This window comes from Pithys albifrons, chromosome 14 (assembly GCF_047495875.1).
Source record: "Pithys albifrons albifrons isolate INPA30051 chromosome 14, PitAlb_v1, whole genome shotgun sequence".
Lineage (NCBI taxonomy): Eukaryota > Metazoa > Chordata > Aves > Passeriformes > Thamnophilidae > Pithys > Pithys albifrons.
This window is the reverse complement of record NC_092471.1, coordinates 5,228,205-5,248,356: the sequence shown is the minus strand read 5'-3', so window position 1 is coordinate 5,248,356 and position 20,152 is coordinate 5,228,205. Positions and strand designations below refer to the sequence as shown.

At 37.7% G+C, this 20,152-nt stretch overlaps 1 protein-coding gene across 5 annotated transcripts in view; it reads right to left on the bottom strand.

Annotated features, from left to right (window-relative positions):
* DIAPH2 (diaphanous related formin 2) overlaps window positions 1-20,152 on the bottom strand; it is a 197,873-nt gene that overhangs the window by 141,599 nt on the left and 36,122 nt on the right. For all 5 annotated transcript variants that reach the window (XM_071569711.1, XM_071569712.1, XM_071569713.1 and 2 more), the window contains 7 exons: window positions 19,940-20,058; window positions 18,959-19,075; window positions 18,291-18,409; window positions 17,931-17,995; window positions 16,490-16,594; window positions 14,148-14,837; window positions 10,903-11,017 (listed from right to left, as the gene is read on the bottom strand). In XM_071569711.1, the coding sequence (XP_071425812.1) occupies window positions 10,903-11,017; window positions 14,148-14,837; window positions 16,490-16,594; window positions 17,931-17,995; window positions 18,291-18,409; window positions 18,959-19,075; window positions 19,940-20,058 (1,330 nt within the window). The remainder of the gene's footprint in view (window positions 1-10,902; window positions 11,018-14,147; window positions 14,838-16,489; window positions 16,595-17,930; window positions 17,996-18,290; window positions 18,410-18,958; window positions 19,076-19,939; window positions 20,059-20,152) is intronic.

The following is a 20,152-nucleotide window of genomic DNA, read 5'->3' as shown; positions in this document are numbered from 1 at the left end:
ACATAAGCAAAATTTGGCTAAAATGATTCATTAAGAGGGCAGCATCTCTGTGCTAATGATCCAAGTGTCTTAAATGCAGCAACAAAAATGTCAAAAGGCAACCCTCAAAACTGAGGCCATGTGTATGACCATTCAGAATATCCAGCTTAATGGTAATTCCACACTGACTTTGATCATGAGGACTTTCTGCTTTTAGAAAGCCTTTAAACCATAAATTTCTTGTCACCTGCCTTTTCACAGAGGGAAATTATTCTGCACCAATATTCTAAAATAATTATATTCTCACCTTACAGAACACAAAAACTTATCTGAAAGAATAGTTGCAGAGAACTTTCAGTTCCTCATGACTGCACATGGCACACAACAGTCACACAATATACAAAGATGAAATTACAATTTTAGAAACAATTAACAATTAATTCAACTCAACAAAATTATCAGCTTTTATCTGGGCTAATGCCTGTGTACCTATTATTTGCAATTTCTCAGTGAATGTATAACCTTAAGAGCATGATTGTTAACTTTTAATCCTTTAGATATTTTTTTTAATGTTTCTTTTCCCCCAAAAAAAACCTTTATTCATTTAGGTAACAGAACTATCCTTACTCCATATACATATGGCAGAAATTCTTGCAATGCCAGAATATTCTGTTCAAAGCATCTTGTTACATTTGAAACAACTATCACTCAGATAAAGGTTCCATGTCAAAAGCAAATGACATGCTTTTGTGCTCAGCAATAAGAAAAGAAAAAAATAGTTTTGCACATAAAACATAACCCATGGAGAGGGGACCATTTTTGGTAAATACAGAATCATTGCAGGTCAGTACAACTGGAACCAGGCCACAAATCAGATACATTTTGTCCATTTATGCTTTTACAGGAAAAAAAAAATCCACATTCTATTTCATTTGATAGAAAGAACATTTAGGAAAAAGTGTAGGATGTGCTGTCTATGGTTCTGCTGAAAGATGCAGGGAACATCTCTTTAATACAGACTTAAAAGAACTCTTTTACAAGTAAGACCATAAATTTTGCTTATAACTGCATCTTTGTTTACAACAGGGATTTTATTTATTTAAACAAATACACTGTTATTCCTAGAACTCTGCTGGAAGCTTTCAGGACAGTGAAATATAAGTGCATAGTCTATTTAAGAGAAGCACAAACTGGCCTGGTAAGTAGCTGATCTGTTCTCCATCCTTTCCTTAAACCTTTTTTATTTTTGCCCTTCTTCACTTGGGTCACAAATTCACGGCCAACCTTCAGCTGAAGATCCTGCACTACAACACTCAGCTTTCCAGCAGTAACCACATTTGCAGTTTCCTTTACCAATACTGAGCAAGTTGCCAGAAAACAAATCTACAGGTACAACACATGAGAAGGCAAAATACACTGTTTGAAAACCATCCTGCACAGAACTACAGAACAGAGATCCAGAAGTGACAAGTGAGTCACCTCCAACTCATAATCAGTGTATTTAATATACATGTACAAATTCTTCCACATGAAAGAGAAGCCACATTGTAGGAAAATTGCCACAACAGATGATCTTAACAGTTCACTTACCAAACCATGGAACAGGCTATTTAATCACAGAACCATAGACTGGTTTGGGTTGGGAAGGACATTAAACACCACCTGGCTCCAGCCCATTGCCACACCTTTCACTAGACCAGGTTGGTCCAAGACCTGTCCAACCTGGCCTTGAACACTTCTTGTTGTGAGTTTGAAATTAGAGTTTTGTAGTATCTAACCTAAATTTTCATTAAAAAAATGTAGATGCAAAAATAATTAAAAAATACTTGGAAAAGCGTATCTTTTGTGGGTTATTTTTTCTGAAATTAGAGAAAGCATTCCTCTCAGTCTAATCTTTTTATTTAGTCATACAGAAGCATATATTCCAGGAAAATAAACTTTTATTGGTTTAAAAGAAACAAAACCCACTTCTTTTTTCAGTTCAACACAGATTCTTTTTTCAGTTCAACTTCTGAATTTCTTTTTGGTTGAATTCATAGAAAAAAATACTCTCTGTAAGAGCATTATAGATCAAGACTACTTCATGAATGTATTCATATTTCATGCTAATTAGTCTTTGTACACAACCCCTTTCCCTGGTATGCTCAGTGCATGTGTCTCTGTCCTCTGCTCCTCGTTAAATGTGCTGTAGTTTATTTCACCACTGCATCACTGAGACTCAAATAGACATCTCAGAATACAAAACTGCCTTTCCTCCTCTGCCGCATTTTATCAAGCTGGTACAAACAAAAGCTCAATCTCCCTTAGAAAAACAAGGCAAGTAGTAGGTACAGAATGCACTGAGTACTAACAGAGTTATCACTCAGCAGGCTGGAATTCCCAGATTTTGGAGTGTGTGTATGTGGGTGACTGACATTTGTGTGTGCATGACAAGCAGCAATTCTTACCCTTCTCTAATGGGAATCTGAGAGACACCAAATGCAGGAAAAAACAATGCACCAACTCCTTTGTAGGAAAAACCCAAAGCCTTTGAGAGTTCACCTTCCTATGACTTTTTCTTTACAGTCACAAGTGACTCTTCCACCTTTCCTCTTCAGGATTTTCCTTTTCAAATTGTGAGAAGTCAGTTATAACAAATTAATACATGAATTCTGTACTTTACTACCTAAATATATACAACATAACTAAGACAGCTCATTCACAACATTGTTATAAATACACAGCAGAGCCCTTTTAAGACAATACATGCCTATTGTCACTCCAATTTATCTAAATTCTCTTTAAATTCTACTGCTGAAGCTTTTTGACAAAATTACTAATTTAGACTTGCAGAAAAGGTGAACAGCAGGAGCTTTGTTATTAATACTTTAAGAAACACTTTCAGTTCCAGAGATTTCTTAAACAAATCATAGTCTTGCAGCACGGACACACACGAATTTGTGAGAGCCTTCACAAACTCAGCACTAAAAGTGGCACTAAGAAAGGCAGGTGAACAATCTACTCCAGTCACTAAATAACCAGCATTTCATATCCTTGCTCCTCAGGACTCCAGTGGGGAAGACTAACTTGTCCCAGTGAAGTTCCAAAAGGTTTAAGCACTGCCAATTAAAGTAAAACGGAAGGAATCACCTCCACATTAGAGCATCTGACCTGGATTCTGAACAGATATAATGCTGATTCTGAAAATGAACCCCATTTCCACAGGAATTGTGTGGAATACATTATCCCATACCTCAAAGCAATCAATGAATAAAGACAGCAGCTTTCAAATACCTCAAACTATTTCCCACCTGTCCCCTAAGCTGAATATAATTTAATTCACATACAGACTGTGTGTATTTGATTTTTTTGAAGCTGCAATTATTGCAGTTCTTTATATAATGCTAATACCCAAACTTCTCAATCCAAACCCTCTGGAAGAACAACAATGCTCTTAAAAATACTAACTCTGGTGCACACCTAAAGAGAGCAAGTTCAGGATAACAAATTGGAGATCTAGGAAAACTGTCCCTCATTTTATTTCCCACTTATCAATACACCACAAAACTTTTAAAAGCCAAGTCCAAGGAGGTTTTGTCACACCAACAGGACAGCTATTCTGCATATGATGCTTTTTGAAAATAAAATACATATTTTTGTGACTCAGTGTTACAAACTACCTTTGAAACAGAAAAAGAATCACTTCAGTTATTGAAAGATGAGTGTGCCTAAAGGCTATTAGAAATAAAGTACTAAGAACTAAAATTTACAAACTCTGCCCCCCAGCTGGAAGTTTTAATGTGTGCTGGCCCCTTTGGGCTGCTGTTCCCATTTCACTCCTTTTGTGCTGTGGTGAATGAAGTGGGCACCGATGCTCTGGAAATAAAAGACAAACTCCCTCCTTCAGGAGCAGGTGCTGTGAACAGCCACCAGTTGCACAGAGGCTTCCTCCTATGAAAAAAAAATGTACACAGGAACACAGATCCAAGGAATTCTTGGGAGGCCTCACTTGCCATCCTGAACAATAGCCCAGCTGCAGCCAAAGCACGAGCATCCCTCGCAGGGTCACGCTGGAACTGCTCCGCTCTCTATCACTGTTCAAAGTTCATTTATAAGGTTTAACTGTTAGGGAGTCAACTCCTGCAGTTAAGCATCACTACCTGATGCAAAACACAGAGAACACGTGTGCCTTTCTTCCTCACCTCTTCTTATTTTTTTCTCTTGATACTCCAAACATTGCAAGACCAGGTATCATTATCAGGTGGTAATTGCCCCTGACAATTCTGGGCAGAAAAGCTTTTATTTCATTAGTAATTATATACAAATACTTTATCATTAATCAAGAAATATAACCTATGCATACCATGATCATTGCTTAAATAACACTAAGACGATTTAAGAATCAAAAATGCATATAAAAATATCAAAATATAGACACATTTACAAATTGATGCTGGATGGTAATAATTTTGGACATCAATTTATTTAAACCATGGAAAGCTTTTTCCATCTCTGAGTTTGACAGTTCACCTATTAGATAAATACAGTGAACAAGGAAAGGAAACAGTGAAAAATGGCACACTAATAACTCACTTTCTTGTTTATGGTACTTGAATTTATTCTGTTGTTGAAAAACAGCAATTTCAAACATAGTGAAAGATGAAAACAAACCAATCTGCTGCACGTCTGTGTGAAACAGATCTGAAGAGTGATGACCTAAGTCTGCAATCTGAGTGAGAGTCCCCCAGGACACAGAAACACTTCCAGACCCTGCACTGCAAAGCTGCATCTTCATCTGCTTTGGATTCCCACGTTTGCAAAGAGAGGGTGAGGAGGAAAAGGGGACAAACACACATCCTGAATTAATCAGAAGACCAAGGGAGCCACCTGCAGTTTGCAATCCAGAACAAATATATGATGAGTTCAGAAGTGTTTCTTTTTGTGTTGAGAAAGCAGCGCAGGCAGTTGAGCCACTGCTACACATCTGTGCTTAACACCAGGGATTCCTGGATTAAACTGAATCTTGCTGTCTCACACCTATAAATGTAGCTGTGCTAAAGCATTTAAGTTCTCTCATGAATTTCATCTGGGCTTCTCAGCATACCAAAGTCAGAGACATTTTTTTAAAAGTACTATTTGCTGATCTTTTTATTTAAAAGTACCAAATGCAAGTGAATTCATACAGTTTTCCTTCAAGTTTAATGGTGTACTGACCTCATTCTTTGGCTGCTATTTATCTCTTTACTATGAAATAGCTGACAAGAAAGTTAACAAAAACTTTTTTCTTCCCACTAAAAATGTTTCATTATACCAAGCTAGAAGGAAGGGCTGCTGAAGAATGATGAACCTTTTGTCAGTCAAGAAAATAACTGAATATAAACCTTGTAACACCCACAGAGAAACACTGTGCAGATGTAGAATCAATCTTGAAACATTACATCACTCTGATGGCAGAATAAAAACTTGGAAGCTGCATTTAATGCAAGCAAACAATTATTTCAATGAGAGTGAATACTTCAGCTTCAAACATTCTGATCACAGGAAGAACATTATTTGCTTCAGCAGATTAACTGGTCACAGAGGGGGTTAAAAATAAAATTCATGTCAGAAAGACATATCTGTTAATTAGGGATGGCAAGGGAAGAACAGAAACCAACTGCATCACCAGTATCTGCACTGAAACCAACCTGTCTGACTCTCGCCCACTCCTCATTATCTGGCAGAGGCACAGATTAAAAATAGTCTAAGAGTTAAACCACGACAATAACTTACTCTAGAAATTAGGAACAATGACTAAAACCAAACAAAAAAAAACACAACAAAACAAAACAAAATGACAAGACTAACTATCCTTTAAAAATGGGTAGTTTCACAGGGGAAAAAATGTACATACTACTTTCTTCAGGACATGAAAAAATCATGCTGATTTATATGAAACACAGGACACAAGACACAGCTGTAAAATGTCCTTCCCAACCAGGTGCTTTAGTAGTCAGTTTTACACTCCTTTCTTGCATAAAGATTCCTTGCACAATTAAAAGGCACACTAAGGTTCAAAAGACAAACTCTTCTGAACACTGAATGGCTGAATGAAGAGCAGCACATGGGTAGTCACATGTGAACAGAACATGAACATCTGCACGACGTCAACGAGTAAGATTGCACATGGATATTACAGAATTAACATGCTATCAACAAAGTGTGTTCAAACCAGAAGGGTTGTTTTAATTAAAGCCTAACAAAAATATACTAATTTGTTCCAACACATGTGAAAAAACTAAATATACATGGCTATGTCTTTCATTTTTCTGTACTGCAGAACTTTTTGTGGAAGAAGAATAATTTCAAATACTGAATAGGTAAGTTGTTCAAACTTTCTGGCATGTTTTCTTAACAATGGAAAACAGAAGGTATAATAAGGTGTTCCTGTGGATGCTACAAGAAAGGGAAAATAAAAGCTGAAGTGGGTGGGAATAGCAGCCCACCTACATGCCAGCCTTTAATTCACTGCTCCCAGAACACTGGCATTTAGACCTCAGATGCCGCGTACCCACAGAAAGTAGGTGGCAATCAAAAGACTACAGCAGCTCGAGTCTTAATGATTCACTTGAATTAGAATGTAGACATCCAAGCACTTTAAAGGTAGGAAAAGAAAACCTACAGAAATTTTACCAGAACTGAAGGAAGTCTTGGTAAGATACCCCAATGATAAGATATCCCAAGCAACAGATGCAAACAGAAGGCTCTAGTCAATGACCTACTAGCAGAAGAAAATTGTCAATACATTTAAAAATATTTTGTTCATGTTTAGTTCTATTACAGCTTCCATGGAAGTTTGTATTTTCTCTTGTTCTTTCTCACTCAAACTCCCATAATGTGAAAAACACAACTCAGCTATTAAGACCTTACTTCAATTTTGAAAACATATCAAAATAATTGTTGAAATGTATTTTAAAAGTCTCATCATAAAGAAGCAAGAGAACCCTGATCGAGAAGTTTTCCCTCGAGGCAAGTTGGATGGATAATGAATTCCGTACTGGAACAATCCCAGTAGTTACAGACTATTATGTACTAATTACTACCTTTACAGATCTACTGTACACATAATTAATTTCTTCAGAACACTACTATCATTCTTGACTGGCAAAATACACAACCTAAATTACAAGAGCCAGAAATTAACATGATCCTTTAGGGAGAAGGCATTAACTTGCTCTGCAGTGTTTGGCAATTAGACTATCAATCAAACAGTGAGAAGTGATTCTGATTGCAGCAGGCCCATCCATCGACTATTGTCACATCACTGCAGAGTTATCTGAGGCCCCGGGACTGTGATGTGTCACAACTTGTCTACACAGTCATAACATTTCAGTCCTTTGCTTTTACCTGTTAGAAGACACTTCATCATACAATTCTACTTGTATTTAATATTCCAAAATTAAACAGCACCACAGGGAGCTTTGTGACATCTTATTCCACAGAGCACCACAGACATTACACGGCTGCTGCTGGTGCTCTCCCTTCCACTGGTGGCCAAAGATAAAATTTGATATCAGTTAATGAACAAAAGCAAAGTTTGATAAAAGAATGCTCCAGCTGCACAACTTAACACAACCTGCTTAAATGATTTCAAAGATTTCCTTTATGTACTTTCTTCCCAAGAACAGTAACATTTTGAATTGTTAATTTCAGTTATTGGGGTTAAGATATTCTAGTGAATTGCAAATGAACATCCTCAACTCTACCAAAAACCAGAAGCTGAAGCTTCCTGAGGTGTTTAACCACATGGGATTAATATGCTAAATATAAATTCTTGTTCAATTTCATTACAATATTTCCCTCCATAAGTATCACCTCCCCATAGCTCTGCCTGCATTCCTTGGAAACCAGCAGCACTCAACCAGCAGGACACAGTTCAGTGATAACCAACACTAAGTGATGTTTGAAGTATCTTAAAACAATATACAAAGTTTTGTTCTTATTGTGCCAAAGAATCATGACTAAAATTCAGAGGTTTAATCAAATTTGAGTGCTGCAACCTACATGGAATTACAAATTTTAATGACCATGTATGCTACGATTTCTTTCACTTCAGTCACTATTCCCATTGCCACTCCAAAATGCCATGAAATACAAGATAATACACAGTAAGTCATCACAATTGCTTTTGGCAATTGTCAGTTTTCTTCCACTCATCTATTTATTTGTTTTATGAGCTGACTGTGCTCTTGAGAACATAAAACGCATTTCCAGTTCTCTTTCATGCATTAGGAGACCACACCAAGAAACGGGACTAAAGCAGAAGAGGAATTTGATCCCAGATTATGCTTGAAATAAGTATTTGGGGGACTCCTGAGCTGCCTGTGACTCTTCAGGCAAAAGGTGAGGAAGAATGGTGAGCACAATCCCATGTTTCCCTTTGCAAATGGCAGTTACAGGAAACAAATTCCTTCTGGAATGCAGAATTTTGGGCCTGCACTGCAACTAAATGCTCCAAGAGTCTTTTTGAACTCCAAGACAGGCAACACTGACTTTCTCTGTGAGTCAGCCCAGTAAGATTTTCATATTCTGGGTAATATGCAGTAGCATTTTTAATTCACATCCTTTGTTATGGCATCTTATTTTCTAGAACCATTAACTGAGAACAACACAAAGAAGAGGAGGAAAAACATCTGCAAGGCCATCACTACAGGAAGTTATTTGGAGACTTTTTGTTGTTCCCACTTTCAGAACTGTGAAATTTATGTCAACAAGAATTTCCTCTCATATGAAACCGACAGCTATGTCAAAATTTAAAGAGGGTTTTTCCAACATTTTTAATGAAGTTTTTCAGGAATTCAAAAGCATTTTTCATGTTTCTGATGAGAGAATTCAGCTCAAGGCAGGAGTTTGTCATTTTCATTAAGAAGGGGCTCATTCCATTGGAAGTGACATCTGCTGGCAGGCATTCTTTCCCTTAAAGGTCTTCCTGGCACACTAAAACCAGTGACCAACTCCACAACATTTCAACTGCAGTGCTATGAACCAAGATTTGATCCAACTTTGACATGAAAAAAAGTGTGAAATTATTGCAGATGATGCTTTTATATTACTGCATATAATACCCAAACATTTAGACCAGAAAGTGGCCTAAAGTGCATTGTAAAAGCAGAATGTTAATGGCTCACATTCAGTGACTACTGAAAAGAGTATAAGCCACAAGTGGAGGGACTGTGTATCTATGTTATGAAAAACACAACTATGGCAAACTCTTTGGAGGGGTTTCTAAATAACATAGAAAAAGACATATTCAGAAATAATTCACAGAATCTACTCAAAACCCTCTACCAAACAGACAAAAACCAACAACAAACAGAATCCCAAAAAACCCAAACCAACCAACTAAACAAAAAAAAAAAAAAAGGGAAAAAACCCACAAAACACCAGCACAGCACACACAAATTCACTTCAAACTAAGTGTGTGTTTCCTTACTTGGCCTATGAACACTTGATACACCTGACTCCATCCACCTTCCAGCTGGACAACCCTACAGTGCTGTAACTGGTTGATGAATGGACAAGACATTTGTTGCTAGACCAGGAATTCATTCTTTCACTATCCACCACTTCTGGGACTCTAATTTGCTGGGCTTTGCCATGAGCTCCTGAGAAAATGATTACTGAATCATCCTTCAGCAGCACTTGCTTGTTGTCAATGCCCGAAGGAAATTACCAGTAAATGGCCACGTATGAAATACTGATCAATTGACCATTAACCACAGATCATAATGAAAAGAATTTCTGAAAAGACAATCTGCAGTTTCAGACATCTGAAAGACCATTTGAGGATGTGAGAATGGTAATAAAGTATCAAAATCATAACCAATATTCAGTTGTTAGTAAATGCATTCCCAAATCACAATACAAATATTATCATTGTATTTCCTATTGTACTGAAGGAATCAAGTGCTTGAGAAATTAATTTGGTTTTTATCGAAAATCAGTAGCAGAAGAGGTATTTGCATGACATACTGGGCAGCCTCACTTACACCTGACACAAAGCTCCAGCATGGTTTTTATTCTCATTGTGTTGTTCTCTGTAGAGACAAACAGACCCATTTCACTCCGTTCCAACAAAAATCAGTAGCCTGTCAAAGCTTCTCCATGGTATTCTGCAAACAGTTTAGAATGTGCACTCACACAGCCAACCCTTTGCAAACTAACACAATTCACTAATGACAGCAGCAATGCAGTTTGGCTATACAGACTTTGGGGAGGAAGAGGTGCTTCTCTGATTAAACAAAAGAAAGGTAAATATTTATGAGCACAGTATATCTAACAGTTTTTTCCATAAGCGACAGCTACACATAATAGTAAAAAAAAGAAAAACAAACGAAAGCAAATAGTAAGGACACAAATACAGTAAGTTTGAAAAGAATGATGGTTTCAAGTATATATTCCAGGATCATGACAGAAGGCACAGTATAGTTGTTATTTTGTGATTCAACTGCATGTTTTAATTGCTACATCCCAAGTCTTCCTTGACTTGTAAAGGATTCTGATTTAGCAGAGTCATACAAGGAAGTAAATTTCTGCTACACAGCAAACCCTCCACATCTGGAATATCTAAAAGAACCTAACGACTTACAGTTCCTGTAGCCATGAATATTAAGGCAGATAAGCATGATTTTAGGATCAGAATTTAATTATAACTTGAAGAAAATTCACATCTGCACTTTTAAGAGGTATTACTGCAAAAAGATTCCTTGCCTCACATAGCAAAGTGAGGGAGGAGCAATTCTTGTAACAGATTTTTATGCTTAATAAAAGCAAAGGTTTTACATCATCTTCCTGCTCTAAAACCATCATATGAATTCCATGGTATCACACAAAGTATAAAAGAGATTGTCATAGCACAGTTTTAAACTTAATAAAAACATAATAAAAGGTAAAATAAGAATGTACCTTTCATTTGGGTTCCAAAGGTAAGCGCCAATTTTGCAAAGAGCTCCGGGTCTTCAAATTTATCTTCTTCAGCTTTTACCCAAAAGCTGTTTTCTCCTATCTCTTGAGGCTCAATCTGAAAGAAAAATGGCATTTCCAAACTCAATAACTAGTACTGGTAACAGCCAAGTTAAAACAAATGCTACTGAACTTTTGTGATAATTGGACTGAATGAAGTTTATCCATGTTCGGGGGATGTTCTCATAATGATTCTTCCTCCACAAACACAATGGGATGAGCTGCCCTCAAGCCACAAATGCTTTTTATTGTATTTCTCCCATTCAACAAGTTTTCCAAGCAAGACTGATAAGAACTGGGTTTGAAAGTGTTCTGGCTTTCTCTGATTACTTTCTAGAGAGTTCCCAAATTCTCCACTCCTGCTAAGCATCCCTGCCACTGGAGAACTGTAGGAGGAATTTTCTTTCTTACACTGGTATGGAATATGGAATTGCTTACCTGTAAATGAACTGTCAATGTGGACCTTTCAGTGACTCAGTATTAAGTCTGAATGGGCTACATTAAAAGAAGAAACCGAAACACAGAAGCTAAAAGACTTCTTTACTCTCCATGTAGGACTGAGAACTGCTATTTTGTTTTCAAAATATGTTCCCCTAACAGCTTTTAACATATTATCAATTCTTGTTTAAAAGTTTGTTTAAATGTCAAGTAATTTTCAAGGGCTATTTATCTTCAAGATTATATGCAGTAAATTCAGCAATACTGTATTTGTCAGCCTCACTCCAACTGTACTGCAACACTCTGATCCTCCACCTTCTACTGCTGCTTTACCACCAGCTCCAGGTAAGACATTTTTCAAAAACTGCCTTAATCCAGCACTAATGGGGAAGACAGTTACAGCAAAAGGGACTAAATTAAACAGTAAGAACTTTATTCCTCAAATGATAGCTCCTTAAAAGTGATGATCAAATAGACTTTCCACTTTCTCAGCAGGCAGGAGATCTTTGGCACCCTTCCCAGCGCACTTAAGCAAAGTGTCCATCTGCAGCTACTCCCCACTGTCATCCCAGTGTTCAGATGTACACTTTATCAATTACTTCTATAAACTCATGAGCATAACTGATTACAATGAAATTGGCTGCAATTGCCAATATGTCTTATAAACTAAAAAGCTTATTTTTCTGTGTGCTTACAGGACAGCACTCTGAGTGTGTTCCACAGTTACAAAGCTCCTGCAATTATCTCTCAAATCAGATATTACTTAACAAGGACAACTGAGTGTAGCAAACATAAGTTAAATGTCTGGCAAAATTTCTTCCCTGCTTAAGTGAAATGCCTAAATAAACATATCTATTCTAAATCAACCCTCTAGGAGTTTAAAACCATTAGCCCTTGTGACCACAGCAACAGGTCCTGCTAAACAGTTTGTCCCCAGTTTTCTTGCAGGCCCCCATCAAGTACTGGAAGGCCACAGTAAGGTCTCCACAGATAATGCAACTAGGCCACCCAAAACACTTTCAGACTATTTTAGCATATCTCCAAATATTTTGAAATCCAGTTACAAAACACCAAAGAAAACTTCTAAGCATTAATTCTTCTGCCAAAAGAAACTATAAACTGATGTTCCATGCTTGCCTATACAGGTTATATGTCAACCTTCTACATTCCTCCTTACAAAATAAGTGGAATTATTCATTCACATTACTCCTGTTTTGTTACTCCAAAGAAAGAGACATTTCACTACTCAGAACTTTAGAATTTAAAGAAACAGAAAAATCTAAACTTATTGTTTCTTTAGGAAGACAATTATCAACACTTATTCAAAAATATCAGAGGACAGTCTAGATCCTATTCCAATAGCAAACTTCTGTCATCACTAGTTCTTGAAAGGTTTTGCCCGAAGTGGTGATGGTAGTTATTCAGAAATCCCATGTCATCCAGCCCCAGGCAGGAGAGCATGGTAACAGACAACTCTGTAGAAAGTTGTGTACTACATTCATTTAAATTACCAGCTGTGAAATATCCTAAAAAACCTGCACTGCTTTGGAATGCGATTCAAATTCCATGTTCCAAAGTTGTTCAGTGTTAAATTGCAACTTATGGTCAGCAACGACCACCTGTCACCACTTAACAGCTTGTTTTCATCTTGGTACCAACACTCTTCTGAGAGAGAATATGGTTTTCGAGGCAAGTGTCAGACACTTGCTGGTAGTGCAAAGATGTACAGTCACAAATGAATAGCAGATACCAAGTCAAACTACACTGCTAGAGCTCAAACCACAGAGCAGGCAATATATAAAGGTCCTCCTTTGATTTACCTTGATGATTTGGTCATTTAGGTACTTTTTCCCACAGCAAATATCAGTATATCTATCCCATTTTATACAATTAAAAAACTGCAAACCACAACCTACCTTTAGGACACAGCTACCCAGTACTCCACATTTATTTCCTGTATGTGGAAGGAACAGTGGCTACACGGATCAAAAAGGGATCTTAAAGCTTCACGTGCCAATACACACCTGGATGCCTGAATAACTTCTCTTGTTACAGAGGGACCAAATATACTGAGAGGCAAGTAATAACTACTAACTGCTTTACAGGTTAGTTTGCAAATAGGAGATGGTGCTTGCAGTTTATTGCTCAAGTAAATGTTAATATTTTAACATGTTTTCAAAAATGAAATGTGATTGACTATAACTGTGTTACAACACTGCAAGCTGATGGTGCCCAAGCCTTTCCCTTGAGCAGTCCCATGGCTCCTCCCTGTGGCCACAGCCCCACTCCAGCACATCAGTGACAGAACAGCCAGTGAACACCCTGGATAAATAACCTACAACTACCACTACAGGCCCAACACCAGCATTCTCTGAACTTACAGCAACACTAAACATCATGAACTTAGAGGGTTTCTGCATGAAATAGCATGCTGCTAGCTATGTGTGAGAACTGCTTTAAAACAGTTTGGAACTATATATATACATACATATATATAAAGAGAGAGAGAAAGAGGGCTCAGAGAGAGAGAGCTCTCAGAGAGAGGGAGATAACACACACCAATGCAAAGCTGCAATTCACATTCACTGAGCCTATCATATCAGACCTAAGCTGTGCTTCCTGGGACAATTTTCAAACAACAAGTTCTACCAAGATGAATATAATTTCAAAATTCCTAGTAATACAGTATTACATGCATCTGTAAAGTAAAGGAGGAAGAAGGAATATCAGTTTCATAACTCTCTTCATACCTTTGACCAGTTGATTCTTTTCATGGAGACTTCCAGCTTATACTTCTTCTTCTCCTTCATCCCATGTGGTAACGCTGGTACCATTGGAAAGGGAGCAAAGGGAACCCCCCCAAGGGGTGGTGGCATTGGAGGCCCACCAAAAGGAGGAGGAGGAGGGACTCCTCCACCAGGGAGCGGAGGTGGAGGAGGTGGTCCTGCTCCACCAGGTAGAGGAGGAGGTGGAGGTATTCCTCCCCCAGGCAGTGGAGGTGGTGGAGGAATTACTGTTGCACCAGGTAGGGGAGGAGGAGGAGGAATTGCTGCTCCACCAGGTAATGGAGGAGGAGGTGGAGGAGGAGGAAGAATTGCTGCTGCACCAGGGAGTGGAGGAGGAGGAGGAATTACTACTCCCCCAGGCAGTGGAGGAGGAGGAGGAATTGATGCTCCCCCAGGCAGTGGAGGAGGAGGAGGAATTGATGCTCCACCAGGTAGTGGAGGAGGAGGAGGAATTGATGCTCCACCAGGTAGTGGAGGAGGAGGAGGAATTAGTTGTCCACTAGGTAGTGGGGGAGGAGGAGGAATTACTACTCCCCCAGGGAGTGGAGGAGGAGGTGGAATTGCTCCAGCAGGTAGTGAAGGTGCTGGAGGTGGTGGTGCATTCTCACTTGGCAGGGTTGATCCTTCTGTCAGCTGCCCTGTCAGGGCTGGACCCTGAAATAGAAAAGGAATTCTTCTTAATGGGGAGAGGAGGCACTTTCATACAAAGCTGAACCAACTAGGATGCTTTCTAGTCAACTGCACCTCAAGAAAGTGAGAAATGCAACTGTTCTCCTATTTAAATGAGAAACAATAACAATAGATTATACCATGTACCATAAACCTGCCAAGTAAACTGAATAACCTAGCATTTTTATAAAAACAAATTGTTTCAATTTTAAAGAAAATTTAATAGTAGCAGTAACATTTAAGTGAACAGAACAGCATTTTATTTCTTACCAATGCAAAAAACATTTATCCCACTTAGGATACCCTGGCAAGCTGGGGCATCAGAGATGAGAACAACCACGCTGAATTTTAACAGCACTAATGTGCTGGTGGAGAATTTTCCACAGCAATCACTGGAGCAGCTATTGCAGTGCAAGAGGTTACAGGGCCACAGTTGCTCATAACTACTCTGACATCCTGGGGGAGTGGAGGGCATGCAACAACTCATCCTGCTTTCTTTTAAATCTGTGTGCATTTCTTTTCCTTGGTGATAGGAAGAAAGAGCATTGCAGAAGCATCACGGTATCCATTCTACTAAATTGTAAAACCAACAGGGAAGAGAAACAAGAGCACTCAGGGGTGACTGCATCTAAAATAAGTGCCATCACATATTGTAGGGGGAGCATAACACTAGAAAAGAAAAAAGCACAGAAACTAGAAATGTTAATTATACCATTACTGTGAAGAAGCTGCAACCTCTGGATAATCTGAACTGCATTAGAATCAATAAAACAGGATTAATAATTAATTAATGGATTTTTTTCCTTTGAATGGAGCATGTGATTCTTTGGGCCACAAACTACTACGCAAGTTATAATGCAACAACTACTGGAGAACTCATTAAAACAACCTGTCAAATTCCAATGCAACATTATCTTGTAGAAATTTGTAACTGACATGAGAATTGGTAATAATGAAGTGGGAACAGGAGTGTCTGTGTCTTCACCTTAACTCCAAATAGGAAGTGAGATCAGAGGCATTAAGGAAAAAAGGCAACAGGCAAACGTTGTCTCGCATTGAAGGAAGAGGAAAAAAACCCCAAGGCTGAGGCAAAAGCACCAAATCATATCATCTGTTAACACCTAAAGGATAAAAACAACATGCCTAAAACCCAAAGCTGGTGTAAAAACTAAACATAGAAAAGGCTTATATAAAAATGAGTTAACAATATATATAAAAATAAAAGGCTTTAAAAATAAAGCCTTCCAAAACAAAAACTTTCTGCAGTAGCAACGCTAAAGCATAAACAAATACTTGGAGGCAAAAAAAAAAAATCAGGCTGGATTCAAAGCTTTTATAGCCTAAGGAACATTTTTCCTCAATAAAGCAAATATCTGCGACAGGTGTTGAATCTATTGCTATTTGAAAAATGTTACCTCCATTAACTATCCTTAGTAACTTATGCTGGTTGGAAAACAAATCAATACAACTATAACAGATATTTCAAACTCCACAGAGACAAGATACTCCAGGGCAAGTTCTTTTCAACTCCCTAAAAAAAAATAACAAAAACAACAACAAAAAAAAACCCAACCCTCCCAAACCAACAAAAATTACCCAACTCACCTGTGGAACTTAATGTGAAATAGTTTTATTACCTGAGTTCGTAGCTGTTTGATTTCTGTCTCAAGTTCTTTGATTTTCTCTTCTCGTTTCTGAAGCTCTGCTTGTGCCTCTTGTCGAGCTGTGAACTCTTCATCAAACTGCAACGATTCATCACCACAAGTGTTTGTACATCTATGTCCACACTACTACTGTATTTTCAGGAATTCTTTGAGCAATACCACAACCAGAGCAATAGATGCAGCACTTCTAACTTTTTTTAGAAGCCTTTTTCTAGTTCTTCCATCAATAAGTCAATGACACAGAACCACTCAGATCCAGCTATTTAGCACAAGGTTTTCCTCCAGAACAGAAAATTTCAGACTTCTCAGAATAAACTCCGATTTACATGTCATGCAGTGAATTTCAATTCATTACAAATGAAATCTGCAATTACCATATTCAAGAACATGTACTGCCTTTTGGCCTGCAAGTCTTCTAAGATCAGACCAAAAACATCGAAACTTTGAATGCTCTTAATACATTAACACCATGGTAGATGGACTTCAGTACTATTGCTGCTAATGGGGTACATTCAGCATCGCATATCCTTAGGCAGGATGTGATGAGATTAACAAATAACCCCTCATCATAATCTAGGAAACAAGAATTTAAGTAACTTGAGAAAACACTGTCTCAAAATATGTTCATCACAGACATCAGGGGTGATAAAGCAGAAGGATCTGTCAATTTATTTAAAATATCCCCCAAGAGTTTTATTACAAGAAATACACTGAGTTGCAATTCTAATAACTTTAAATGTCTAATCTCTCCTGTATCTAGGAACAAATCTAAATTGCCTACGACTAAATTGGGATTTATTTATCAAATTCCTAATAAAATAGAACTAGACCAGAAGAAAAAGAAATGTTAGGAAAACAGGTTCCAAAATGAACTCTAAGATTCCTAAATGTGAATAATAAGGGAATAAATTATTGTCCTTCATAAGATTATAATTTACCATGGGCATTATAAGGAAATAATGCAGTATTTCAGAGTTAGTATCTCCATGCCCAAGGGGTCAATACTTTTTCAAACACTGAATGACACCACTTTTGTTTAAGTTTCTTCAGGTCCTAAGAGGTAGGAACATTTTACCCTCAATGTTTTCTTTAAAACATATACCTGCGCTTTAGGTATTATGACTAAGTATTTCAGGACAAAAGAGCAGCAAGTGGAATTTTTCTTATCAGTTACCTACAGCAGAGGAATACAACTCAAGATATGTACAGTTAATAGTATTGAGTTGCTTTTGATTTCATTCCCCACCGAATCTGAGCCTCGCACACACAGACAGAAAAACCACAAACCCACCAAGCTTTAACTGTGAAAGCACATCCTGCCTGTGAGACAGGCAGGTTTCCAGTGGAACAAGCCCACTGTGTTCCTGTCAGGCTTCTGTTCCATACCTTCAAAAGAGCAATGAGTGGGACTCACCTTTCTGGAAAACTCTGCTGCTTTCTTTTCACTCTCTTCTACTTTAGCTTTGTCCACACATGCATCTAGAATTTCAATAAAATACCACAGAAGTCACATAAAAATCTATCAGAGCTCTGAGGTGCCTTCCAACTATAATTGCCCTATGAGCCCATCATACAAAAGCAATAGAAAATTTTTTTTCACACTCATTTCATTAAATGCATTTGATCTGGCCCTCCCCACAAGTGCACCTGTAGCTTACACGCATATTTCCAGAAAATTGAAGAAATTCACAGTCAGTGGAAGTCTAGATAGAGGAACACAAAGAACAAGATGCACTTGGGTAAAACAAGGTAAAACTGCTTAAAGTGTACACACCAACAAGATTTGTGAAGTTCACATCCATTCTTCCTCGATATTTAAAATCTGGGTCTGTGCCACTGCAGTGCAACACTATCTGGGACACACACTCCTCTATGATCTTGTAATACTGAGGTCTAAAACACAAGACAATGAGAATGTGAACAAGCAGTTATGCAACTGTCAGGGGGGCAACTTTAACTTCTAATATATGAATTATACAATTGGCAGTAAAATACCAGGTTAAAAGTCTGATCTGTGCTCTTATTTGCAAAGATTTTGCAGGTGGTACCTTGACCCTGCTAAGAGACTTAGATGCACATAAGAGAAGGTCCTGCTTAAAAGTCAAGCTTCAAGGCACTGTGGACACATTTTCAATTATTAGTTATACAACTAACTTTCAAGCTCCTTGAAGTCAATAAAGTAGCCAACTTAAATAAAGAAAAAGTACTCAACAATTTAAGAGACTGTTAGGATGAGGAGATTAGACTAAGGTTAAAGTCTTTGAAATCAGATTTATTTAATAAGATCTTGTCAATACTAACATTAGGCAGAAAGACAAACAACATATCAGTCTCAGAGTGACTTTTCAGGCATGACTGTGAGCTACTCAGTTTACCAGGGCCTTCATTCCTATTCTTCTCTTTATCCCCTCCAAAAAATCCCATCTGAGAGTGGCCACTTACTGGACATAGTAATCATTCCTGATGAGGAGGAAATGTTGGAGAATTGACAAGAAGTAATTTTCAGAGGAAGTATCTTTCAACATATTATACAGCAGATGAAATACCTCGTTCACATCAGTGCAAACATTGTTAAGAAAATAAAGCAACCAGACAAAAGGATGACCAAAAAACCCACTACACAACAAAACACCCACCCCACGCAAACACAGCTCCCTACACATTTTCCATATTGTTCAGGTAAAACCCTTCCACTCTCTGAACTCCTATTCTTATCAGTAAATATTATTTTTCCATTAAGACTATCCCCAGAAACTTTGTCCCCTGTTTAACAACTAGGACATTTCATTACTAGTATGAACAATCCTAGAATCCCACAAAAATATTTCACACAAACCTTTTATTTCCATTTGAAGGGAGCCAGGCTATTGGCAAACATGACGTCCTAAAGATGCCCATTCACTGTAATTACCTGTTGTGCAAAGCAACATTTGATGGGATTTTACACTTTGCACCTACCTTCCTATGCTTGCTGCTAAAAACTGCAAGCAGCCACTCTAAACTTAGGTAACTTTTAATTTACTGCTTCTTCACAGCTAGAGAAGGCACAGATCTGAAGTGCTTCAGAACCTACTAGAAATTTTGTTCTAACCTAGTTATCAAAACTCATTTTTCTTCAAACCTGTGATCTTCCATGGGTATAATTTTATATCTTGATGTTATTATGAAACACAGTTTATCTTAATATATGTTATTTATGACAATTAATTCCATTCTAAACTTACATTTAACATGCAAACTGAAGAACTAATTTTCTAAACATTGAAAAAAAAAAACAAACCATGAAAAGAAATCTGCTTGGCAAAGTCCTTCCAACAGATAAACAATTGTGGCAAATAAATCACATCTAGAGCCCGATAGCTTACATTTAATAAAGTTATTAAACAATGCAACAATTTCTAACACCATTTCCATAAAGGATATTCCATTTCAGCTTTGATATCATTGAGACGATGTGACAGTTCAAAGTGATCTTCATCTTTGTTCTCATCAAACACCCTCAGCTGAATGTCAAGCTCATCATTTTCCTTCTCTTTCAAGGCCTATTTTAAAAGGCAGAGCAAATCTTAATTTTTCCTTTTTTAAAGCAAGAATTCCCCTCTTGAAAGGTTGGATCATGGCAGAATGTAAGACATT